Here is a 27,467-nt window from a genome sequence, read left to right as displayed (position 1 = left end):
AATTTCTAATCAATATTTATGAACTAGCATGGAAATCAAACAGAACTTTAAAATGCTTTTTATTGCTTATTTTAGTCACAGGCCTGGCCAATAATACTTAAAGGATTCGATCTCATTGGAATAGCACAGACTGGTACGGGAAAAACATTGGCTTATCTGATGCCAGGATTCATTCACTTGGATTTACAGCCAATGTAAGAACTAGATGGTATAAAACTTGGAGTCTGTGTGATAGGGTTCATGTTTATTTAATTAAAGTTGAGTTAGAAAGAAGATTATAGAATTCAGCGTGGGCTGTAAGTCCATGAGAGTTGTAGGCAATTCTTTCACTATGCTTTTTGTCCTCTTCCACTGTTTCTCTGATGGTTCACATTCTTAGATCTAGCATATTGCACATGTTATGCAAATATATTAACTAATAATGGGCATCAATGTGGGAGTCTCTACAAACAGTCAGTGTGGAAGTTACCCTACCCCATGCATTAAAACTTCCAGTCCTCAGGCCTGGGCTAGTTTGTGCAGCTTTGACTTCTGTAATCCTGGTACAAATTACTGCATGGGTGTCTGTCAATGTAAGAAACTTGACGGCCCCTTCCGCACATGCAGAATGATGCACTTTCAATCCACTTTCAATGCACTTTGCAGATGGATTTTACTGTGCGGAATAGCAAAATCCAGTTGCAAACAATTGTGAAAGTGGATTGAAAGTGTATTATTGTGCATGTGCGGAAAGGGCCACAGTCAACAATAAGAAGCAGTTATTTCTAATATGCAATGTATTGTGATCAAAACACATTACAAGTCTGTGATGTCTTTGAGAGCTGGAACAGTTTAGATTTGTTCTTTTTTAATGTCTTCCCAGGGATTTGTTAACATGATGCACTAGTATGAAGTCCCATGCATGATATTTATTGTCTACTATCAGGAGGGCAAATTAGCAGATGGCATCCAATATCAGATGCTTTTCCACATCCAAGAGGTGTAATCTTTTCTTAGAATGGCCTCTAACCACCTGTGATATGTATATGAATTACTGTGGTTTTGAAGTGAGATCTGCAGGCTGCTGTTAAGAACTAAAAATGAATAAGAGGACTTCATGAAACATCAAACGAAAACCTACGAAGACTTACTCCACTTTTATCAAACATTTTGGGACATCCCCTACCATGAAATATCTAAAGAAATTGATCAAATTTATATAATTAATTCAAGTTACGCCAAACCGCACAAGACACTAAGGGATATAGTGATGAAATGTCTGAGAAAAACCATGTCTAACGCGATCTTAAGGAAACACCTCAATCAAAGACTAACGTTGGAAAACTCAATCCTCACCATATTTAAAGAAATCCCTACATATTTTCTTAAGAAAATAAAAACATATCATTTTCTTACAAACTTTCTACAAGAACAAAACATCTCTTACAGATGGCTAATTCTAGAAAGCCTTCTTGTAGCCAAATCGTTATATTATTTGTTTTCTGTAGAATTACTATTTAAAATGATGCTGACATTCTTTTCAGTCCTAGAGAAAAACGTGGTGGACCAGGCATGTTAGTTCTCACTCCAACTCGAGAACTGGCTCTTCAGGTTGAGGCTGAATGCTCAAAATATTCTTATAAAGGAATTAAAAGGTAATATTTTCTTTTTTTCTTCCAAAAAACAGGAGAAAACTGTAAGGAGAAAACCTTCAAAAGCTAGCAAATAAATAGAATAATTTAAAAAACCCATAAAGTATACTTTATGACAAAAATATAACAGGGTGACAGATGTACATGTAAGTTTCTGTAAAAGGTTTCCTGATATTTGAAAATAAGTTTATATGCAGTTGGCATCTGTATGGCATGTGCAAAACCTGCTGTATGTTATAGTTTCAATTACAAAAACTAAATACTGAGCAAAAACTGTCTTTAGTATTTGCATATATGGCGGTGGAGATCGGAAGGGGCAAATCAGTGTGGTTACGAAAGGTGTAGACATCGTTATTGCTACTCCTGGTAGACTGAATGATCTTCAAATGAACAACTTCATAAACTTGAGGAGCATAACATACTTGGCAAGTAGTTAACATATTGTATAAGTCTGGGAATGTCTTGTGAAATTTAATTATGTTTAAGTATATGTGTGTGTGGGGAGGGAGTAGTAGTAAATTTCCAGTCCTGTTCCCAGCTGTTGGAGATAAAATTTTACAGAGGCAAATGAGAATAATTTGAATGTGAAGCTATGTCCGGTAGTGACTAGTTCTGACGACTTATCAGAGATGTAGGGTGATTTTATATAGTTTGTGTATGAGCTTTAGATTTTTTTCATAGCAACACTTAAACAAACCAGTCTTTGCTATCTAGCAGGCCCAGAGGTGGGATAGATGGGATAGTCCATCTCAATAAGTAGAGCAAATGACAACCACCCACCCCCCGGCAGCTGATAAGAATTAGCCCACTGATCTGTTATGAGTACGAGAAGCCACTGTCAAAAATATATAGCTGTATTTGAAAACTGCCCTGACTTGGATAACCAATGCTAGCCTAGTCTCATCAGATCTTAGAAGCTAAGCAGGGTCAGCCCAGGCTGGTATTTGGATGGGAGACCTCCAAGGAATATCAGGGTTGTGAGCTGGAGGTGGTCAGTGACAAACCACCTCTGAACATCTCTTGCCTTGCAAACACTTCAGGGTCGCCATAAGTTAGCTGGGACTTGATAGCACTTTCCCCCACCACATTTAAAAGCTGGAGGAAGGTGATATGATGCATCTCCATCTTGTCAGATCTCAAAAGCTAAGGACATTGGTACTTAGATGGAAGGAAGACTGCAGAAGAAGGCAGGCAGTGGTAAACCACCTTTGGTTCTCATTTGTTTTGAAAGCATCTTGGCTGGGATGGAAAGTATCTTGCTAAAATCAGTTGCAACTCGATGGCACATACATACCCATTTGTTTGAAAGCTATTAAATGGTTTGTTAGAAGATGGAAAAGAAAAACATGTTAATGGGTGCCCTAACAGAAAAGTTGCTTGTTAGCCGCAGTCCTTGTATTTAACAACAAGATTTTGTTCAAATCTGGTATCTTTTACTGGAATGCATATTTGAACATTTAGTGTGTTACCTTTCTAAGCAGTCATTGAGAAAAGAGCTCTGTTCACTATTGGGATCTAGCCCAGCATCTGTGTATGAACAGATGGTGCTTTTGATTGCACATGAAGAAAGATGGTGAAATTTATTTTGGGGGAGGCATAGCGCTTTGGATTGTAGTCCTTGTTTCTGGATAAGCATGAACCATTGCCCTCTAAAACAAAAACATGTCCTCACATAATATCTTGTTTTGGTTCATACATAGGGTTAATGTGCCTATCTACAGAATTAAGATAGCTGAATTAAGAGTGGAATGATAGTACTAGAGGTATAATGTTGAAACTCTGAGAGCCATATCAATAAGAATATAATTATAAACACACACACTTGAGATAAGTGCACAGTAAAAATGTAATATTTTGTCATGGTTTGGGAACCTGCTATGTATAACTTTGAAGTTGGTTGCTTTTCACAGGTGTTGGATGAAGCTGATCGGATGCTAGATATGGGATTTGAGCCTCAAATAATGAAGATTTTATTAGATGTGCGTCCTGATAGACAAACAATTATGACTAGGTAAGTGTATCTTTCAGTGATTTTTAGTTTCACATAAAGACATTTTGTAGAAAAATACAGTATTTCGATACTATACCTCATTTTTACATGTGTATGGGTTTTGATTGTGTGCTGCTCTGGGCATCCTTATACTGATAGCTGACCAACAAACATAATTAAACAGTTGCTAAAAGATGCCGTTTTTGTTGTTCCAAACTACTCACCATATTGATGCAGAAAATGGAAACTACTAGACGGTTGGAAGAGAATTGGATTTAAGTTTTTCAAAATTATTTCTTCCTTTTGTTCCCACCAGTGCTACATGGCCAGATGGTGTCCGTCGCCTTGCAAAATCATATTTGAAAGATCCAATGATCGTTTATGTTGGTACTCTTGATTTAGCAGTACGTTTTTTGTACATGTTTGGGCTATTGTAATTTTAAGGGTGGTTGTGTTTTACAATAATCAGTCAATATATGTGAGAGTAAAGCTTTTGCCTGGGTGTATCATCAAAGGCTATGGTTGGTTTTAAAAGTGACTGTGCTGTAACATTGTTTTGATGTGCAACTTGTACTCTGGACAAGAAGTTACTGCTAGTACAGAGTATGGAGAAGCAGAATGGTTTCCAGTTGGCAAGGGTGTCAGACAAGGATGTATTTTATTTCCCTGTGTCTTTGATCTGTACACAGAACATATAATAAGGAAACATGGATTAAATTTAGATGAAGGTAGAGTGAAAATTGGTGGAATGATCATTAATAATATGCAGATGATATCACATTACTGGCAGAAAGTAATGAAGATTGATGTAGGTTAAAGGTGCCAAGGCAGAATTCAAGCTGATGAAGAAATGGGAATTGTTCAAGATTTTCTATTCCTTGGCATCATTATCAACCAAAAGAAACCAGAAGGAGATTAAAACTGGAAAGGGCAGCCATGAAGGAGCTAGAAAAGGTTTAGAACTTGTGACCAAGTTAATTCATGCCATAGTATTCCCCATTACTATGTATGGGTTGAAAGTTGGACAGTGAATAAAGTTGACAGGAAGAAAGTAGATTCCTTTGAAATGTGATGTTGGAGGAGAGTTTTACAGAAACTGTATAGATCATCAAATAGACAAATAAGTGTGTTCTGGATTAAATCAAGCCGGAACTGTCCCTAAAAGGCAAAATGACTAAACTGAGATTATTGTACTTTGGTCACATTATGAAAAGATAAATCACTGGAAAAGACAATAACGCTAGGAAAAGTTGAAAGCAACAAGAAAAGAAAAACACCCAATATGAAATGAATTGACTCCAAGAAGGGAGCCACTGCCCTCAGTTTGCAGTACCTGAACAAGACTGTTAAGGATAGGACGTTTTGGAGGTCATTAATTCATAGGATTCATATAACTTGATGGCACTTAATAGACACATGTGACAGCAGTCTAGTCCATTTATATAGGACACTATACTATATTTGAAAATATAGGCATAATATAAAAGTATGTGTGCCAATTTGCAGCCAACTTATGGTGACCCCAGCAAGGGGCTTTCAAGACAAGAAAGAAGCAGTGGTGGTTTGCTGTTGTCTCCCTTTGCAGAGTTTTTCTGGGGTGGTGGTGTTTCCCTTCCAATTACCAAACCTTTTTAGCTTCTGTGATCTGATATGAAAGAGAACGCATAGTACACAGACTGGCAAAATAAGTCACAAAATATAATATCTCAATGGACAATAATTGCTTAAACAGTTTCTATATATATCTAATGATAGTTTCATTCACAAAATCAAAAACACATTCGTGTTGTTCACATCCTGATGTTCAGTCATTCATAAATCAAAAAACTTTTTTTATGTACACATTTCATAACATTTCATTATACAGCTTTTAATGAAATTTTTCTGGAGTTCATGAATGAATGAGCACAGCAAAAAGCTCATACATGGACAATCTCCACAAGTAAATAGATTTGTAGTAAATGGGCACAGAACAGAGTTCCCGTAAAAATGCGCTCCGCTTCAAAGGGGAATCTCCGTCAATGTCCTGTCAAGGAATCCAAACGCCTTCGCGTAATAGCATTTTCAATGTAAGTCTTCTTCAAGGAATAATTTTTAACTGCCATGTTTGAAGTTTTCCTATAGTAATATATATTTGTCATCAGAACAATTTTATAAATTAAACAACAATGTTCTTATTGTGGGAGCAGCAGTGGCGTAGGAGGTTAAGAGCTTGTGTATCTAATCTGGAGGAACCGGGTTTGATTCCCAGCTCTGCCGCCTGAGCTGTGGAGGCTTATCTGGGGAATTCAGATTAGCCTGTGCACTCCCACACACGCCAGCTGGGTGACCTTGGGCTAGTCACAGCTTCTCGGAGCTCTCTCAGCCCCACCCACCTCACAGGGTGTTTGTTGTGAGGGGGGAAGGGCAAGGAGATTGTAAGCCCCTTTGAGTCTCCTGCAGGAGAGAAAGGGGGGATATAAATCCAAAACTCTTCTTCTCTTCTTCTTCTTCTTCTTATATATTAACACAGTTCATACTCACAAGAAATGAGCAGCTGAAATCAAGTTCCTCATTAAGCCCTAAAATGTGGCTTTGAAAACGAAAAATAAATTTGTTTTCTTCCCACAGAATATATTTATTTCCACAGACTGGGTAATACACCTCTAATATTTTTCACAGCTTCTGTGATCTGACATGATCAGGCTACATCAGCCACTAATGTGTTAAAATGGAGATTTTTCTATAAAGTGCAAAATACACAAGTTATATAAGTCCTGAAGCAAGCATTTATTTAAGTTTAACTTACATCATGGTAAATTTGTTTCTTCCTATTCCATCGAAGTTTTAAGCATAATGAGATTATCAGTACGGTTATTTTTAGTTTCTTAGTACATTTTTTCTGGAAATAAAGACTTTTAAAATATTGTGGCTGCAAAGAAAAGTGACTATCTTTCTTGAATGGAAAAATCAGTAATTTCTCCTACCTTTTCCATATGTATGGTGAGAGAGTAATGATGCCATTGCACTCACTGGGCATGCCTGCCCAGTGTTTGAGACTTGTCAGACCCCCATGCTTGGACATGGTATTGAAACAGTCCATGCACCTGAAGTGTGTAACCCATATACTTTAGCCCAACTCAGATGATCAGCCATCGTTCACCCTCCTCAAGTTCCAGTATGTCATGAGTCACTGCTGATGGTCTAAGGAATGTTCTAGTAGTTATTAATTCAAAGGAGAATGCTAGATAGTCTCCATATATCACTTGGAGCAGGAAGCCATCCACTTGGCAATCCTCTGCTAAGGCTGGACAGACACATAACACATTTTAAGAGAACACAGTCACAAACAGTTCAGCAAAAGCTTTCCTAACCACTCCTCTAAGCGAAGTCCCATACCACATTGCTTTCTACTTTTAAGGGCATGTGGCTCAGTCATCAGGACCTGGGGCAATGGATCCTGAACTCTAGAATCTATAGTGTTGTCACCAGGAGGTTAGGCAGGCCTTACCTGTTCTAATTTGCATTTTCAAGAAGAAATGAGTTTCCAGTGTCCCTTACAGGAATCTAGTAAGCTAGTCATAGAGGAAGCTGCTCCCACCAGCCAATGATCTGTAGTCATGCTCCACATTTCATCCTCTGTAATGTGCAGCTGGCGTAGCAAAAGTTATGAATGTGCTTTCCATGGGTTTGTGGTGCATTTTTGATCGGTTGTAATTTCCAGAGAATCCTCAGGGGCAGTTCTGCATACAGCCATTTTCATTAGCCTAATCTGGAGTTGACTATTGTGTGGATCACTGTTGCTGGATCTGGTAGGACAAGTAGGATGCCAAGTGCCAAGCTTGGTGAAGATGGAAAAATGCCCTCCTGCCTTTATTTGTGATTTAGGCCTCCAACAAAAGGGAGGCATTCAAATCATCCCCAGACTCCTGACTGAAGAAGCTGGTGTATGTTGAACTCCAACAAGAATCAGGAGTCAGCCTCCTTTGCCTAAACCTTCCTGACCCATCCCAGGACCTCTTTCTTTGATGGATTCAGTTTCAAACTACTTTGCTTTAACCATCTCACCACTGCTTCTAGGCACATGGCAATGGTTGAATACATCCTGTTAATAACTCACTGCATGTTATACTCATGTTAGTCTTTGAAGGTGTTGTGAAATAAAAGATCTTGCTGAACTTGATCTTACAGGCAGTAAATACAGTGGAGCAGAAGGTGGTTGTTATTCCAGAAGAAGAAAAAAGAGCTTTTACACGTTACTTCATTGATTCTATGAAGTCTGAAGACAAGGTCCTCATTTTTGTGGGAAAGAAGGTTACGTATGTAGCTGAAATCTAATACAAATACTTGGCTTAATACTTGTTAATCACCTTTAATTAAAACACATTCAGTCCATGTGGTACTGATAAGTTGAGCTTTGCTTAACTTTTTTACCACATTTATAACTAAAATACAGAATACAAATCAGAGGCATGTAGCAAAATATGTCTAAAGTCTCCTGGCTTTAAGCTGTGATCTTAATACTTTTTTCCTAAAGTATCATCAGCAAATATCTTCCTCTTTGCTTTGCTTTTCTCTCCTTACAGTAGTAATCTGGGAATCAATGTCATTCTTAAGCATAATTGCCTCCTCCCTCCTACTACGGCCATGGTGGCGAACCTTTGGCACTCCAGATGTTATGGACTACAATTCCCATCAGCCCCTGCCAGCATGGCCAATCAGCAGGGGCTGATGGGAGAATTAACAATTCCTAACCCCTCTGGAGATATAGGTCGCTCCTGTGTCTATGGCATGCACAGCCACAAGAAGTTCCCACCTTTAATTAACAAAGAGACTCATATTTGTGTTAAGAATGCTAAAGGTTGAACCAAATGCTCAGAGCAGTATATAAACAGTAGATGTGAACTGAACTTACTCTAAAGTAAATTCCTTACTCTAGGAGCCCATCTTCCCTCATTGAAGGTTAACTATCCTACCAATTTTTATACTATACAGATAAGTTTTTTTGCCAAGCACATAGATAAAAGAATCTAGAAATTATAGAGCTACAGGAGTTCTGCCAATTTGGCAGAGGCTACCTGCTCACAGAAATCAAGTACTTCACCTAATTGGCACAAAGTAATAGAGACTTGGTACAAAATTTTAGTCTTTCCCATACTCAGAAAGAAAATACTGATTTTCAGACCTTGCACGGACATTGTCCCTAAATCTGTTGATGATTCCACTAAGGTATGTGGATATAACCAGATGTTCATCTGGTGTTCTGAAAAGTGATACCACCGCCCTTAGTCACCACTGGTTATTGACTAAAGGTCTTGGTTATTACGTTGCCTTCAAGGTGACAGTAACCCCCCATCCCAATATCCTAGAAGTCAGCTTGAAGTGAATTCCAAAACCAGGATCCCTTGTGAGCCAAGAAACGTATAAAGATCTTACTGGAAGCAGTTATGAACCTGTGTGCAGCTGACTGTCCTATCTGGCATGTTCGGGTCTACAGGGACTGGTCAATTCTTATTTAGTCTACACAATTTGAACAAAGTAACGTGGGTTGTGACAGCCCAACACTGGAATTTAGGACCTTAATTATTCTTAGGATATAGCGTCTGTGTGCATCATACAGGGTTTAGCAGCTGCTCAGCATTGGAATTCAGAAATGTATAGAAAGAACTTTTAGGCATGAAATGCCTCAGAAATGTAGCCTTAGAAGATGCAGCCTTAGACTGTACATGAGTAATATTTTTATTAAATATTTCTGTCCCACCTTTCCTTCTGGCTTAAGGTGGCTTGCACATCTCAGTTAACACACTAACAGTTTAGAACCAATAGAATAAATGTCCAGACCACTAAGGCACACACCATATTTAAAAGGTGTGGGTCACATTGAGGGGAAGTTTCTTCTTTGAATGGGTATGGGTATGATGTTTGTTGTGTCTTGGAGAATTTCACAGAGGTAATTCCTGCAGACACCACCAAATTATTACTAATCAATGAGAAGGAATTATGTTTTTGGGCTGTGCTGCATCATTTCAGAATACAGTGGAGGTATCTTCATCAGCATACTTTTCCTGACCCTTATTTCTGTCCTGAAGAACTTCCCTTAAACTCAAAGGCATCTTTCCAAAGGCAAAACAAACATACATACAAAAAATAAGTCTCAGACACTGGTGAAGCCGAAGCAAAAGCTACAAAAAGCTAGTACTTCTCATTCTGCTCTTCCAATAAGCTTGAAGGCATACTCAGGAATTCCTTCATTAGACCTGATCACAGAGCTATCATTTGATCTTGAACACAAGCACTGAGTGTCCACAAACTGAAGACTGGAAGTAGTTGCTTTCTGAGGGCAATGGAGTAGACTTGGACAGGTAAATTTGATGGCATCAGTAGAGGAAAGTTCTTCTAAAAGGGGATAAAGTGGAGTTGCTACTTTCAACTTGTTTTAAGATGCCATCCTAAGTAAGAAATGCATAAATGTTAACAGTTGATACTAGGGTGGATTTGATTTAAATAATATATCTTAAATTGAAAGTTATTTAAATTATCTTCAGCTAGATTTTTTCCCTCAAAAGGCCTTTTATTTTTAAAAAATCCAGTTTAAATTTTAAATTTTTATTTATTATTAAAAATTATTAGTTTTTATCCATCCTGGTTGATACAGTGCTACAATTGTTAACCAAGTTGTTCACTTGATCCACACCTTATAAAAATTGTAGTGAGTAAGCTTGGTGTTTATTACTTTCTGTGACTTTGGAGCAAATTATGAAAGCAACTTTATTGCAATGTTAAATATTCCAAAATATTCTAAGTCATTATCAACTATTATTGTTTGAAGGAGCAGAGGAGGGCATAGAAAATGTGTGTGTATGTATAAAATGAAAGTCCTGAAAAGCATCCTCTTGTTTTTCCCTATTCCATTGCGTAAAATGAACTCCTTGGATCTCGTGGTGACTGGGGAGACGTTGTGCTGCTATTCTGCATAATCCCTGGATGGCATGCCTGCCTCCAGGTAGAACTGTCCTCATGAGCGTTACTTTGATTGTCATCTTTTGCACCTTGCAACTAGCTCTCCATATCCAGTGCCTTCTGGGTCTTGGGGCAGCCACCATCTCTATGATCTATTTTGCCAGACTGCATATGAATCCTCTGCAACTTTGATTTTTCTATCCTTTCCATCCTGTGACTGCTTCTTGCATGAGGAAGAGTATTACAGATTGTAGATGATGGACAATCTAGACGGGACTGATCCTTTTACATCTCCTACTTTGTATCTAATTTTCTAATTTTACAATAGCAACATCTTTTCCATTTGGATTACCCACTGCAACACAGATTCAATCAGCAAGCTCTGTGTATCCAAGAGTAGAAGTTCTGCATCAGTCATCTGGAGCCTCCAGCAGTGCACAAGTATTTTGTCTTTCTCTGTCTGGTGGTACAGGTTGCCACTGACAACACAACTGCTATGTACTGTCAACAAGCAGCATGGTACAGCAGCTTATACCCTGAACAGCCTTGTGTGCTATCTGTGGGGAAGATGGATAAGTACAACACTGCTTCAGTCACTGCATTTTACAGGGGAAGATAACATCCAAATGAATGCTGTCAGTTGTTAGGGCACTGTGAAGCATAGACACCTAACTGAATCTGATGCTTTGGTATTGGGACTACCTAGAGGTCAACCTCTTTGCTGCATTCGACAACTCCAGTGTTGTTGATGCTGCTTGTCAGTAGGTGCTGTTTGCCTGTCCCTAGGAGATGCTTTCTAGCAGACATAGTTGGATTGTCTGTTCTGTGATTTCCTTCCTATCTCTTTTGTAGTGGAGGTTATAAGATAAAAATGAGTTATTTGGAGACCTCCTGTTCACACCATATTAGCCATTCTAGCCATGGTTCTCGAAGGCCTTTCAGCTGTCCAAACTTATGTCTACCTGCCTACTATCGTTCCACCCTGTGCCTTGTGACTTGGAGGATCCAACCAATCAAAGGCACTGATTGAGGTCTTGGTTAATGCCAGGAAGTCATCAGACAGTACTGTGAGTGGAAATGGACATCACAAATTGTTCACTAGATCTATAGTGAAAGAGTTCTCCCAGAGTCTTGTTCTGCTCTGTCCTTCATAACCATTATTTTTCATAATCTTCTGTTGAAGCTTTAGGTTTAGAGCTGGAAGAACTTAAGTATTGTGCATATGTTGAGACATCAGTCCAGGAATGACTTTTTTGTTCAGACATTGAGATCAGAATTATATACCAGTTGAACCATACACATTATGTGTCTTTATAGAGGTTCAGCTTCCCTCAGTGTGTGAAGTGTGGATATTTTCTTCTACCATAAGATAAGTTTTCTTTAATGTGGAGAAATACATTTATTTGGAAATGAGCATCCTTGGATATACATAGGAGAGTGCCAGACATTGGGTTTATATTATTAAGTGTATGTAAAGATCATTGTTAATTAACTGTTGTTGTAAAAACCCAACTATTTTTATGTAACTTTTTTAAAATCAGTGCTGATGACCTATCCAGTGATTTTGGTCTTCAAGGAATTCCGGTTCAGTCTTTACATGGCAATAGAGAACAGTGTGATCGTGAACAAGCTTTGGACGACTTCAAGAAAGGTAAGCTTGTGATAGGTTGGAGTTGCAGCATAAGACGTTGTATTAACCTTACTAATTGTAATATCTTTGTAGGGAGAGTATGTAGTTGCACTCAAATGTAAATAAAGTTAGAAAACTGTTTATTTGGATAGGTGGATATAGGATGCTGTTGGAAATGGGCAGATGCAAGATAGTATTGTTTCAAGCATCCTGTAAAATACTGGAAAGACAGCATCTAGAATGCTGAATTGTCTGCCTGTATTTCAGCCAATATTGAAATGCTTCACAGAAAAATCCGCTTAATCATACAGTTACGATGTATTTCCTAGAATGTATATTCCATTAAATTCCCTTTGTAGACCCTAGGTTGGATGGAAAGGCAGCATAAATATTTTAAATAAATTCTAGTGAAGTAAATAATTTTTATACATTTTTCTGAGTTGCTTCTTATTTTTCCATGTGTTAATTTTAGGAAGAGTTCGTATACTGATAGCAACAGACTTAGCCTCTAAAATTAGGGTTAGATGTACTGACATCACTCATGTGTGTTTAATTTTGAGGCTTCCCTACATGACATTGAAGAGAATATGTTCATAGGAGTGGAGCCCGTGCACAATTAGAGAGCTGGAGTAGAGATTAGTATATACTCGCATATAAGTTGAATTTTCCAGCACATTTTTTGTGCTGGAAAAAGCCCTACATCGAACTTATCTGCTTGAGTGAGGTAATATTACAAAAAAAAAAAATATTTTAGGAGTTTTTTTACTTTGTAGGCCCCAGAGTGAAATCAGTTAAGCGACACCAAAATTTCAGGGTATTATCAAGGTGACACTCCACAGTGATGCCAGCCAGGATTTAATTGAAGTTTGGTTCAAGGGGATCCAAAATTGCATAAACCCCCCCAAGGGGAATTTATACCCAAAGGGGGTGCCCCCATCCCCCATTGTTTCCAATGGGAGCTAATAGTAGATGGGACTACATTTTGAGGGTCCATAACTTTGGACCCTTGAACCAAACTTCACTAAACCTGGGTGATAGCATCAGGATAATCTCTTGCTGAAATTACCAGCCAGGTTTGGTGATGTTGGATTCAGAGGTCCAAAGTTATGGATCCCAAGAGATGGAGTGCTCCCATCCCCAGTGTTAACCAATGGAGGGTAATAGTAGATGGGGCTGCTCTTTTGAGGGTCCATAACTTTTGGACCCCCCTAGAACCAAACTCGCAAACCTGGCTGGTATTTATCATCAGGAGGGTCTCCTAAAGATACTCTGAAATGTTTGGGTACTGCTAACATAAACATTACTCCCCTGACAGGCACCCTCAGATTTTCCCCAGATTCTCCCTTTAAATCACCCCACCTACCCGAGTGGAAGGGAGAATCAGGAGAAACTATAGGAATAGTTTACTGTTTTTCTTTGAAATAAATATTCAAAAACATTTAACCTACTGATGCCTCAATTAATGTAATGTTATTGATATCTATTTTTATTTTTGAAGTTTATCAGTAAGCTGCTGCATTTAACACCCTCAACTTGTCACCTTGAGTCAATAAGTTTTCCCAGTTTTTGTGGTAAAATTAGGTGCCTCGACTTATATGCAGGTCGACTTATACACAAGTATATATGGTAAATATTACATATTGCATTGAGTTCTAGGATGTTACCATGCTATTGAGTTGAACACTGTTTTCCAGCAAATCCTACATGGACAGCTTCTGAAAGATGGATCTATTAAATTGGTTTAGGTGTAATGCCAAATATGATTTAGCACTACATGACCAGTCATGGCCTTTACTCATATACTTAGAGTCACTTATTTTATTTATTTATTTTATTTCATATACCACCTCATCCCCAACAGGCTCTAGGTGGTTCACAATACACTGAAACATCCAATAAATACTTAAAAACACTTCTAAACATTTAAAATTCAAAGTGCAGCATAACAAATCAAATAACAACAGTCTGAACCCCATGTTGGTGGCACCTGGTCTTCAGGCCAGAAGGGGCTGGCAGCGCCCAAGATAGAACCAATATGGGGCACTGCCAGGGATGACAAAATATGGCAGGGCCAAATGTTAAAATCTTTATATATATTCTGACTCAGCTCAACATGCTGAGGCACTGAAAACCCTTTTTGGTATATGCCTGAATATAGTACACATCAGGCTGATAAAAATTCATTACACAAACTGTTTTATTTCACTTTTACAGAGAACTGGTCAAATCAGACTGTCGGAGAAGTTTCAGTTTTAAACTTGGCAGGTGAAAAGGCAACAGGAATCAGGGAAATTCTGTACAACCATATGCAATAGATAGTTTGTCATTAAAAGTGTAACTGTTTTGTTCTACAGACAGGTGTTCATAACTATTGGGAAAGATCACTTGACTGTCACTTTTTAGGTAGACAGGCACAAACTTTTCTGACACAAAATTGCTGAAGTCCATGAAGGCTGAACTATTCACATGGGTCCCAATTTTGCATCTTTGACATTGACAGAAATCACTCCTCTTTCCTAGGAGCTGTTTCCTTCATAGAAGAACTACTGGTTTCACGTCCCTATTTCAGGATCCTCCCAGATCCTTCACTCTTCTTCTCCACTCCTTATGATTTTGGAGGAAGGGGAATAGCGACATTCAAAGGGGAACGAATATGTGAGCACAAGACTTGATCATGTAGCCCCGAATTGTGGTTTGGTATTACGTCTAAACTTACATATTGAATAGTGAATTGGAACAAATACAAGAGAAGTCAAGTTTACGTACAGTTATTTGGAATTGCCACTTTGTTGGGTTACAAATTGTATTTTCTCCATAATTTCAGACTTAATTGTCCTTGAGAAAGCTAACACTTGCTAGGAATTTGTATAGAAAGTTTTTTTACCATAGCTTATGAAACACAGATCACTTTCTTCAGCACAGCATAATATACCAGCTCACTGAATTACTCACCTTGTTTCAGTTGGACCAATTAGTAGGAGCGTCCAAAATAGTAAAAGCTGCTTTAGAGTGTAATGCAAAGGTTTTTACTTGCATTCAGAATGTTCCCAGAGTCATGGTACCTTTGTGGAATTATAATCAAACAGGTCAATGGAATGAAGAAAGAAGATGATGCTTGTTCTTCCCACCTTTTGGGTCATTAGAGCCATGTTGACTGATGTGGAGGAAAAAACAATTTCACCTCATTGTCTCTCCTATCTGACCCACATGGTTGTTATTCTACACAAGTCTCAGAACTTCTTAGGGATCAAAAATAGGGGCTGGAGGTGGGGAAAATAGCGAAGATCTGTGATCTTGCACAAGCAGACCACTGGAACAAAATGCTGTTTCGTACAGTTTCAAAATATGTTATCTCAACCACCCACCTTCTTTATAGCCGCACAGGTGAAGCTGTAACTCTAGTGACTAGGAATGATTGGCGAATTGCATCTGAACTGATTGAAATTTTAGAAAGAGGAAGCCAAGTAAGTATATGTTCTATTTTTTTCTTGTTTTTCCCCAAAAATTTTGGCTTTACAGAAAAGCACCTTAGTGACAAAGGCTTTTATATTAATGCTAATTTATATTCAATATGAATACGTTTTTGCTTGAAGATGGTGATTTTTTTATGGCTTGGGTATCAAAGCAGTTGTCTAAAGAAATCTTGGTCTACTTGTGTACTTTAATTTATTATAGTTTCATATGAATAAACAGTTTTTAAGGGAAAAAATACTGTGGTTTAGTTGATGCATCTGTACAGCAGGTGCCATAGAAGTATTCTGTCTCGAGATAGATAAGGAATATGCCCCTTCTGAGACTGGATGTCTGCCAGATGCCATTTTTATACATTCTAGATGATTAATGTATATCTGTTAATCTGACATATGCTCTTATTTACACTTACATTGAAGCAATACTTTAGTTGAATTTAAAGAACATAATACACTGAGGGTTTAAAAGAGGTACTTCCCTCATTATTCTGATCAGACTTATTCTGACAAATCATATTGCTACCAAGAATCCTTTCATCTCCAGGGGTTCAAGTCTCAATCTGTTCTCCAACAACAGCGTGGCATTCCCAGTACAGGCAAAGGGTAGATTGGGGGGGGGGGGGGGGGCAGTCCCCTAGGGACCCACCATCCAGAGAGAAACAGGTGACATGACTACAGGAGACTGAATGCCCTTTTCTTGACAGAGTTTTACAATGGTTGATTACCCAAGGCCACTGGGTCCTTTCTGTAATAAAGTATGTTTACTGTTTACACTTTAAATCTATTCCTACCTGTCTATCTCCACCACTGTTCTTCTGCATTCACCTCTAATAGTAGCTGGTGCCATTAGTCAACTATGTCTGCCTTTCTGTGGAAGGGGTTTTTACTCTAGGGCAGGGGGAGGGAACCTGCGGCTCTCCAGATGTTCAGGAACTACAATTCCCATCAGCCCCTTCCTGCATGGCCAATTGGCCATGCAGGAAGGGGCTGATGGGAATTGTAGTTCCTGAACATCTGGAGAGCCGCAGGTTCCCTACCCCTGCTCTAGGGATTTCCTCATTGATAAGAAGGGTGGTGGTAAGAGGCCCAAACTGGACCTCAGGCTTCTCAAGAAGTATTTAAACATACCCAGATTTAGAATGCTGTCTCTTTTTGACATAATTCCCTTGTTATTTGGAGACATCTGGATTGCAGTCCTAGACCTGAAGGATGTGTATTATCATATTTCCATCCACAAATCCTATAAGAAGTTTTTAAGAATTCAGTATGGAGGTAACCTGTATGAATATAAGGTGCTACTATTTGATTTGGCTACCACTCCTTATATTTTCACAAAATGCATGTCAGCTAAAATTGCCTTCCTAATATCAAAAGGCTATGTAATGTATCCCTACCTACACCACTGGCTGTCACTCCTTCCAAACTGTGGAGTAAATCCTGGCTTTCGTTTCTGAGACATTAAGCAATCTGGGGCTGGTAATTAACATAGGCTCATTCCGCACACGCAAAATAATGCACTTTCAAGCTGCTTTCACAACTGTTTTTGCCATTCCGCACAGCTTCAAAGAGCCCTGAAAGCAGCTTGAAAGTGCATTATTTTGCATGTGCGGAATGAGCCTTAGAAAAGTCCTGCTTACAGTTTATTGGGGCAGTTTTTAATGCCATTTTACAAATAGTTTAAGGGCATTCAGTCCTTGTTCACTATTTTTAACAGGTTTTGAAGGCCAACCACATCCAGAAACTCCTTGGGTTGATGGCTTCCATTACTTCAGTAGTCCCCCAAGCGAAGTTTACCGTCAGATGTTTGCAAAATAGGTTTCTTAGGAAAATAAGGTCTAATATGGATTCCAAATGTTGTAAACTTTCAAATTATGCCTAAACCTTTGAGCCACTAAGGTCTGATTTGTCATTTTTGTCATATATGGTTGCCTTTCTGATCCCTTTCTCAGCCAGGAGAGTAGAAGTGCTGTCATATTTCTGGATTGACTCCCCTTTCACCAGATTCCATCCTGATAAAGTAGTCCTATGTCCCAGTTTAGAATTTAAGCCTAAATGGTATCCCCAGGTCTATATGTCACAAGACATATTGCCTGTATTTTTCCCAATCCTCAGCCCTCATCAATCACTCTACACATTTGGTATCAGAAAGTTTTTATTTAAGTAGTTTTGTTTGCTTTAAGTGTCTTAACAGACAAAGCTTCTTTCCAAACCATTATTTCTTGGTGGGTAGTTTTTGCCGTTAAGCTAACACATAGCAGTGCCAAAGTGCATTGTTCACTTCCAGTTAGGGCTCATTTCACCAGGGCCCAAGCCCTTCAGCTGTTTTCTGTGACAGGGATAATCTCTTAGACATCAATATGGGAGAAACCTGGCCCACTCTGTAGCTGTTGGAAGAGAAGTTTTACAGTCAATGTTTCATTGACAAGCCCACACCTACCTTCATGGAAGCCCACACCTACCTACTTGCTGCTTTCCTATGCAGGGACTGCACTGAAGACACAGCAATGGCAGCAAAGTTGCAGTTACTTGTAACTGTTGTTCAAATGTGTTCTGTGCTGGCACGCATCCCTCTCTCTTTTCCCCACTATGAGCTGCAGTTTGCTTGGTTGGTGCTCTTTCACAGAGGCTGGGAGAACAGAGGGAGGAATGCTCTCCCTGCCCCCTTCTCATGATCATTTGGGCAGGAAACCAACCAGCTCTCAGCTCCAGATGGGAGGGAGGAATGCTCTGAAGCTTCTGGAAGCCTTCTGGTCACTTCGCTGTGACCAACCTGCCTGCTCAGTCCTGTGAAGACACTCAATGAACAATAGTTATAGATAAGTTCAACTTTGTTTTTAGCATTTTCCTTTGCTCTCCATCTAGAAGAGATCCAGTATCTTTTCTTTTTTGTTGTTGGATTTGTTCTGCCATCACTGTTTTTTGCCTTTTTGAACTGTTACTGTCACATTGGAAGAATGCTTCCAGGAATCTTCGTTGCTCATAGCCCAACTTACAATACACTGTCTCAGACCTTTTCAAGCACTTCATCAAGGTTCAACAAGACCAGATTAATATAGTATCTGTTCAAAAGACATTTCCTTCACTTCAAAACTACCAAATACAGTCTAAATGCTATATATGTCAAAGATGGGACTGGATTTTATCTCTTCCAGAATTAAGTATTAGTATGTCCCTTTGGGAATCTTGGTACCCTGTATGAGATGACACCTACAAAAAGAGATCTGTATGTGAAAACCATTATTTCATAACAAAGTTACTAGCTGTCACTGTCATTCCCTTTAACATTAGTTGCCCCTTGAGGAGGGGAGGAAGCAGTCTGAGGGTGCAGAAGGAGACACAGAAACCCCATTGTGTGGATAAAATTTGGCCATAGCCATTTTATTGGTGTGCTGGCAAAAAGAAGCAGATGTGCAGCATAGGGAATGGACCCAGCACTGGGCAGCATGTCTGCAGTCCCCCAGTAATAACTTTTCCCCAGCCCGATGCATGGCAAAAGCACCAACCCCCAGAGCAGCAAGATAGTGGAAGCCATCTGGATGCTGGCCTCTGAATGAACTCCCCTTGCTTCCAGGGGCGCAAGCCCCCAGCAGTCCCTGCCTGGGCATGTGGTTCACGGCTTGCTCCACTCCCCAGGCCTCTTATGGAGGCCCCCACCAAATGGGGAGGGCCGGCACACAGGCTTCTCCTCCCCTGAATGGATCAATCCCCATGCGCAACCCACCAAAGAGCAAGGCCACCTCACCAATCACACAAATCAGATCTGATGTTGTGCAGCCAAAGGTCCATACTCCGTTCCGACAGATGGATCCCGTCATTCCAATACAGCACTGGAAGGGAAAACAAAATGTCTAGGTGGGTGACGCACCTGCCCCCCAGTGATTGCACAAGGCGTGCCACTGCCCTATTGGTCCTGTGTCTGGCCAGGTCCACTTTCTCCGGGGCCAATGCCCCATGCCATATTTGACTCTCCAATAGGCGTGACCAGAAAATAGTTCCTGGCAACCAGCGCACCATGAATTCCAAGTCCAACACCAGGCGGCGAGCCAGCAACTCACACTTTTCTGTGAGCAGATCATTTTTTCCCAGCTGGATGATCAAGGCATGAGGTCCGTCCCTTGCAACTGCTCCATCCAGTATTGGCAGCAAGGCTTCCCAACGCATCCCTCTCTGTCCATTATAAAATATGGTTGCGCAGCTGGCAAGGCTAAGGTTTCCCCCAACCAGAAGATGAGACATACTAGGCAGTCTAATGAACAGTGCTGTGGCCAACAAACCAGATAGTCTTGCGATGGCCAGAAAGGACTGAAAGAGAAGAAACATTCGTTCTCAAGACAGGGGCGAACATATCCCTTGTATGCCAGGGAGCTCCAGCACCTGATGGTGCAGATCTGCTCCTCAGGCAAATCCAGGTATGCTGCAGTGTTGAGCAGCGTCTGCCAAAGTGAGACGCCATCGTAATGGTTGAGGAATTCCAGCCACACAGCCAAATGCAATTTTAAACCCTTGCCCAATCTGATGAAATTGTGTAGGGAGGAGGCCCCTGAGGTAGCCCTGGACAATCACGCACAGAATGCCCACCCAGGTGCCACAACCCTAGCCGCAAAGTTCAGATGCTGGAAGACCACCCTCAACTCCCAAAGAATTAATTTTTTCTTGCCCAAGAGGTCCTGGAGGAGCGAATGTACGGTATCCAACTTATCCCTTGGCAGGCAAGGAATGCCCTGAACGATATCTAACAAAACACCCAGGTAAACCTATTGAGTGGTTGGCGCTTGGGTGAGAAGAGCCGCGGGAAGGCCCAGCCGGCCCATATAAGGCCACGGCCCTGCCTCCTCCAGGCACATCACATGCTGGAAGCTGGGCAGCCAAGCCCCATGCTGAGCTGGATGTCGGCGCTGAGCCTGCCCCTCTCCCTGCCCTACCCCCAGTGGCGTAATGCCCATTGGGCAGAGTGGACAGTTGCCAGGGCGCCCCCTTGAGGCGGGCACCAAAAATGCAGGTTTGTTTGTGGGTTTTTTGATATTTTAGTGGGTTTTAAGTTTTTGGCCTGCAGGGGGCGCGGTTTTTAGGCTAGCAGCACCAAAATTTCAGGGATGTTTCAGGAGGCTCTCCTGATGCTATCACCCAGGTGTGGTGAGGTTTGGTTCCGGGAGTTCAAAGTTATGGACTCCCAAAGGGGATGCCCCATCCCCCATTGTTTCCAATGGGAGCTAATAGGAGATGGGGGCTACACATTTGAGGGTCGATAATTTTGGACCCCCTGAACCAAACTTCACTATACCTGGGTGGTATCATTAGGAGAGTCTCCTAAAGATATCCTGAAAGTTTGGTGCTGCTAGCTTAACAATTGCACCCCTGACAGTAGGCAACCCTCCCAAATTTCTCCAGATTTTCCTTTAAATCCCCCTCCTTTTGGCATGGATTTAAAGGGAGAATCTGAGGTCCCTAATTTAAACATTGAAAGTGATGCTGTTTCAGGGTGAGGGAGAATCAACCCCAAAATAGCATCACTTTTAATGTTGTTTAAACTGGGAACCCCCAGATTCTCCCCTTAAGGTAGATTTAGAAGGAGAATCTGGGCTCCCTAGTTTAAACACCATTGAAAATGATGCTGTTTGGGGGTGGATTCCAGCATCACTTGTTTAAATGCAGGGGGAGCTGATTCCTCTACAGAAGCACTGTGGATATCAATACCAGGAGTGAAGCATAGTTTAACATTAGGAATATATTATCGTCCCCCTGACCAAAGCGCACAAGAGGATTCTGAGATGAAAAAAGAAATTAAAGAGGCCAACAACAGCAAAAATGTAGTGGTAATGGGCGATTTTAAATATCCCCATATAAACTGGAAAAATGCATGTTCAGGTCATAGTAAGGAGAGAACATTCTTGGATATGCTAAATGACTGTGGCTTGCAGCAGATGGTTGTAGAACCAACCAGGGGAGATGTGATCCTAGATCTAATTCTATGTGGGACCCAGGGCCTGGTGCGGGAAGTCAGTGTTGTTGAGCCGATAGAGAACAGCGACTACTATTCTGTCAGATTCAGTATCTCTGCATGCGAACAAGTGACAACTACTAATGTAGTCACATTTGCCTTCAGAAAGGGAAATTTCTCAAAGATGAGGAGGATAGTGTGCAGGAAGCTTTAGTTTGGAGAGGAGACGTCTGAGGGGGGATATGATTGACGTCTATAAAATTATGCATGGGGTAGAAAATGTTGACAGAGAGAAATTTTTCTCTCTTTCTCACAATACTAGAACCAGGGGGCATTCATTGAAAATGCTGGGGGGAAGAATTAGGACTAATAAAAGGAAACACTTCTTCACGCAACGTGTGATTGGTGTTTGGAATATGCTGCCTCAAACGGTGGTGATGGTCACTAACCTGGATAGCTTTAAAAAGGGCTTGGACAGATTTATGGAGGAGAAGTCGATCTATGGCTACCAATCTTGATCCTCCTTGATCTCAAATGCCTTAGCAGACCAGGTGCTCAGGAGCAGCAGCAGCAGCAGGCCATTGCTTTCACATCCTGCCTGTGAACTCCCAAAGGCACCTGGTGGACTAGATGGACTCTGGTCTGATCTAGCAGGCTAGTTCTTATGTTCTTATGAAAGTGATGCTGTTTCCCCCAATTGGGGGGACTGGATACAACACCATAAAATGTTTTCATAGCAGTAATAAAACATTTTGAAAGCATTTTGAAAATGTTTTCAAAAAATTAGTTCTGCTGTGTGGCATGGCTTATTGCTGTGTTCAGATTTGTGAGTTGGGGCATGTTCTATAATGTGATGGTGACTTTGAAACGACCTGGTGGAAAAAATAATTGCTTGGTCACGGTGGGGGAGGGCGGCTGCCCATGGGGGAGGGGGGCAAACTCCAATTTGCCTATATGCACCACTGGGCGTAGCTACAGGGGGGCCGGGGGGGCACGCGCCGGGGGGGGCATCAAACTCAGGTTTTGCCCAGGACTCCAGTTTGCCTAGTTACACCACTGCCTACCCCTGGGCAGCAGTGGCGGCCAAGGTAAATCTCAGCTGCTGAATAATCTCCTTTTCCGGCTGCTTTACCAGATAGTATATCTCCCTCCTAGTAATAAGATTTGTCCCAGATATAGAATTCAGGAGAAGGGGCTCCATTTAATACATCCTTCTATGTATATATATAGAGGAGGAGGAGAAAACAAGTGTGTTGTAATCATAGATAGCTTAATTTTTGATGTGTGGGAGAGTGATAAGTGATCATTCTGTCCCTTGCTTGTCAAGTGGCACCTAAATTGTTCTTCTGAGTTCTCTGAGCTATCCAATGTAATAAGTGGTGGTTGAATTTCAAGGTGTATGCTTTGAAAGCATGGAAAAGGGTGAAGTGGTATAAGCCCTAGTACCACAGCTTATATATTGCATACTCAACCAACAAATAAGTGGGACAATTAGGCAAGGAGGGAAAGAAAAGAGTGAGAGAATGTGGGGAGTGGATCCAGACTGCTGAAGGGGAAAGTAGAACCAGAGCAATAGTAGACTGGCAAAGTGAATGGAATTTCCCCTCCCCACAAGTCTTCATGCATTCCCTCTTCTACGTTTAAGCTTTATGATGTAATAATGTTATGATGAATAACTTAAACATAAACATAGTGTAATCAACTAAAGTGACTATTAATTATGCAATATAAGTTCTCCAAATATGAGTTTATGGAAAAATATTAAAATGGTATGTGGCATCACTTTTTAACTGTTCTGTTTTAATAATGCCTAGCCATCTTTGGAGATAATATGGCAGTGATGGCGAACCTTTTTGAGACCGGGTGCCCAAATTGCAACCCAAAACCCATTTATTTATTGCAAAGTGCCGATACGGCAATTTAACCTGAATACTGAGGTTTTAGTTTAGAAAAAGTGTTTGGCTCCGAGGCGTGCGTTACTCGGGAGTAAACTTGGTGGTAGTCAGTGGCTTTGCTTTGAAACAACTGTGCAACTCTTCCGATGGGTGAATCACGACCCTAGGAGGGTTTACTCAGAAGCAAGCCCCGTTGCCAGCAAGCGAGCTTACTCCCAGGTAAAGGATTGCGCTTTAATTCTTCGCATGAAAATCAGTGGGGTTTAACAGCGCTTAACAGGGTTACCTACACTGCTTCCCCAAAATTAGGTCTTCGGTTTAATGCTAATAATTGAGCTCAGCGGCCCAGGCCAGCCTAGATGTGTGGGGGGGGGGGGCTCTGTGTGTGCGTGCCCACAGAGAGGGCTCTGAGTGCCACCTCTGGCACCCGTGCCATAGGTTCGCCATCACTGTAATATGGGATGTAAATAATGTAGCTAAATCAGATTTTAAAAGTAGACATCCTGCATATTTTTGTTAGCAGTTTTCAGAGCTGAGCCTAATATACTCTAATACAAAATCATTAGCTAGTAGTTTACAGTATACTGAGATGAAATGTTTATGATATAAATTTAAATAGCATTGAATGGATGACTGAATGGGTTTTTTTACATGGTTGTCCAATTATCAGGTAATTCCCGAAGAGCTAATTTCAATGGCTCAGAGATACAAGCAATTTCAGTTGAAAAAAGAAATGGAAAAGGATTGTGGAAAGCCTCGTGGGAGATCATGGAAAAATATGTAATGCAGCTGGAGATCGTAAGCACTGTGTCTTTAGAAATGTTAGTAACAACTTCAGTAAAGGCTATATTTTCAGTAAAATTTTCATAAAGCTTACATTTTGAAACTCCACAATTTGCAGAAACTAAACATATTTCCAGATTTGACATGAATGCATATTATATATGCACAGTAAAGTGCCAATTGCAACTTCTCTAAGTAGTTTGAGAATAAGGGCCTCAGTAGAATATAGAATAGGGCTGATTGACAGACAATACGTGGATTATGTCTTCTCATGTTCAGGGAGGAAACTTGTATACAATTTGATAGTTTGTCAGCTTTCCATTAACATCTTGATCAGCAAAGTTCAGAAATATTCAAAATTATGCCTGCTTCTAATTATTTTTGAAATGTCTCGATTTACATTAGAATATTTTAATATAGTACTATAACAGACGTATTGTTTCGTTTCAGGCTTTGGTTAAGATTTAAAAAACTAGTAATTTTCACTGTTGTAAAGAAAGAATGTTAATTCTTGTTTCCTGATTTGTAGTTTTAAGGGAGAAATATGTTTCACAGAATGTCAACAAAAGTTCTGTCGAATTCAAAAGAAATAACAGGTTTCTCCACCCTCATTTTATTTTACAATTAGCCTTATTGTGTTTTCATTGGTAGAATGTCCAAACATAATTATTACCATGCCAAATAAACTCTATAGAGTAGATTGTTTGTAACAGTATCCTGTCTGACAATACACGTTTTGATGAAGGAAGTGTTTTCAGTAACATTCCCCTTTCTGTGTCTTTTCTTTATACTTATTAAAATGGTGAGCTGTAGAGATAGGTTTGCATCTCTATGACATTTTTATGAATGCTTTTTCATTCAAGTTAACATTTTTCATAACTAACTTCTGGAATCCCTGATCTGGATTCCCTAGGCTAGCACAATCTCATCAAACCTCGGAAGCTAAGCAGGGTCTGCTCTGATGAAGGATGGGATGGGAGACCACCAAGGAATCCTGGAGATCCTGCCTATGCAGAAGGCAGCAGTGGCAAACCACTGTCAGTCTCTTGCTTTGAAAACCTTACAGACTGCCATGAGTCAGTTGCAACTTGATGGCACTTTACACACAACATCTGAGCATTCTCTCTGCTGTGCTCGATTAGATTAGGTATGAAATTTCCAGGTTGCAGGTAGGAGTAGGGTTGATTGGGAGCAAAGCAAATTATCAGTATCACCAATGAAACACACTTCCAGCTTACTAAGAAATCAAATATGAATCACAGTGCTTCTTGTATTTTATTCTTTTAAATGCTCAGGGCACCTTGCAATAAATTAATGGCAAATTAATATGAAAAAAACTATAATTTAAATAGCAGCCAGCAAGGAAGATCTATGTTATACCAATGTTAAGAGTCTTTATACAAATTTATACATACACACACATATATATATAGAGAGAGAGGAGTACATTAAAGCTAAGCCCAGAAACCAAAAAAATCACAGCAGTTTGGAGCAAGGAACAATAAAACAAATTGGCTTTCATATTAGGAACCTACAAATTCAGCAGGAAAGGAGGGAGCCATCAACATTCAACTGTCTGAAGCTCAGTTCTGATTTCTTGCATTGGAATAAACTGAGCTTATCCTATTCAAGTCTATTCTAATTAGTTGGTAGTCTAGTTCCTAGCTGAATTAACAGGCAGTAAGCTGTTAAACTCTTCATAAAACGGTTTTTAGAAAAATGCTTCAAGAGAAGCACAGCTGGTCTCATTGTGGGCTTTGTACACTTCTGAATCCAGACATGATGTCAGTAGCACAACTTTGGTGGTGGGTAATGTGTTCCCACCCCTACCTGAGATTGCTAAACTTCTCATTGCATTTATTCAGGCTCCTGCAGGAGTGCAGAAACACATCTGGTTCACCAGATAAGCCTCCACCACTCAGGTGGAGGAGTGGGAATCAAACCCAGTTCTCCAGATTAGAATCCACCTGCTCTTAACCACTACACCACGCTGGCGCACTTTCTTCCTCCAGATTTTCCTTTGCTGCTGTGATGAGCAGAGGTGAATTCGACTTCTCTGATAGCTGAGCTTTGTCGAAGCCTACAGGGTAGTCCTTGAATAGCTTTGGCTAGTTTTTTTCCTAGGGTGGGAACTGGCATTTTCTTTCTCAATGGGGAACCTGTGCAAAGGCTGCAGCCACCATTAAAAAAATGAAAGTTCCATTTTGACCAACAGAGGGAAGGGGAGGGGGACCACCCCTCACTCCCTTCCCTTGCATGCCCCCCTCCCTCCACTAGGGTGGGTGGGCCATGTCCAAATGCCGGGCCTCCTGCCTCCCCTCCCTTGCATGCCACCCCTCCCTCCCCTCTCAGCTACAGTGGGTGGGCCATGTCCAGATGCTGGACTGCTTACTATCCCACCTGCTAAAGACCCAGATTTCTTAGCTTCATTGGTGCTACTGGAACAGTGGCGCAGAGGCGTTCCTCCCATTGGGAAAAGTGGGCAGTTGCCCAGGGCGCAGCCTTGTGGGGGGATGTAGGTTCGTTTGTGGGATTTTTTGTATTTTCAGTGTTTTCTGTTTTTGGCCTGCAGGGGGCGCAGTTTTAAACTAGCAGCACCAACATTTCAGGGATTCTTCAGGAGACTCTCCTGATGATATCACCCAGGTTTGGTGTGGTTTGGTTTAGGGAATCCAAAGTTATGGACTCCCAAAGGGAGTGCCCCCAACCCCCATTGTTTCCAATGGGAGCTAATAGATGGGGGCTACACCTTTGAGGGTCCATAACTTTGGACCCCCTGAACCAAACTTCACCAAACCTGGGTGGTATCATCAGTAGGGTCTCACGAAGATACTCAGAAATTTTGGTGCTGTATCTTAATAATTGCACCCCTGACAGCAGGCACCCCCTAAATTTCCCCAGATTCTCCAGTTTAAACATTGAAAGTGATGCTGTTTCAGGGTGGGGGAGAATCCACCCCAAAACAGCATCACTTTCAATGTCGCTTAAACTGGGGACCCCAGATTCTCCCTTTAAGGTGGATTTAAAAGGAGAATCTGGGCTCCCTAGTTTAAACACCATTGAAAATAATTCTGTTTGGGGGTGGATTCCAGCATCACTTGTTTAAACTAGGGAGCCCAGATTCTCCTTTTAAATCCACCTTAAAGGGAGAATCTGGGGTCCCCTGTTTAAATAACATTGAAAGTTATGCT

The 27,467-nt window shown here is 40.7% G+C and overlaps 1 protein-coding gene across 1 annotated transcript in view; it reads left to right on the top strand.

Moving 5' to 3' along the window:
* The window catches only part of DDX43 (DEAD-box helicase 43), a 31,326-nt gene extending 6,352 nt beyond the window's left edge, over window positions 1–24,974 (top strand). The window contains exons 7-16 of the mRNA XM_048505843.1: window positions 76–194; window positions 1,524–1,634; window positions 1,915–2,056; window positions 3,542–3,642; window positions 3,938–4,025; window positions 7,792–7,919; window positions 12,102–12,211; window positions 12,663–12,737; window positions 15,497–15,654; window positions 24,164–24,974. Coding sequence (XP_048361800.1) covers window positions 76–194; window positions 1,524–1,634; window positions 1,915–2,056; window positions 3,542–3,642; window positions 3,938–4,025; window positions 7,792–7,919; window positions 12,102–12,211; window positions 12,663–12,737; window positions 15,497–15,654; window positions 24,164–24,277 — 1,146 coding nt within the window. The 3' untranslated portion in view covers window positions 24,278–24,974. The remainder of the gene's footprint in view (window positions 1–75; window positions 195–1,523; window positions 1,635–1,914; window positions 2,057–3,541; window positions 3,643–3,937; window positions 4,026–7,791; window positions 7,920–12,101; window positions 12,212–12,662; window positions 12,738–15,496; window positions 15,655–24,163) is intronic.
* Window positions 24,975–27,467: the final 2,493 nt, after the last annotated feature.

This window comes from Sphaerodactylus townsendi, linkage group LG01, assembly GCF_021028975.2.
Source record: "Sphaerodactylus townsendi isolate TG3544 linkage group LG01, MPM_Stown_v2.3, whole genome shotgun sequence".
In the NCBI taxonomy this organism is placed as follows: domain Eukaryota; kingdom Metazoa; phylum Chordata; class Lepidosauria; order Squamata; family Sphaerodactylidae; genus Sphaerodactylus; species Sphaerodactylus townsendi.
The sequence above is the reverse complement of the archived record's forward strand: the minus strand, read 5'-3'. Positions and strand labels throughout refer to the sequence as shown.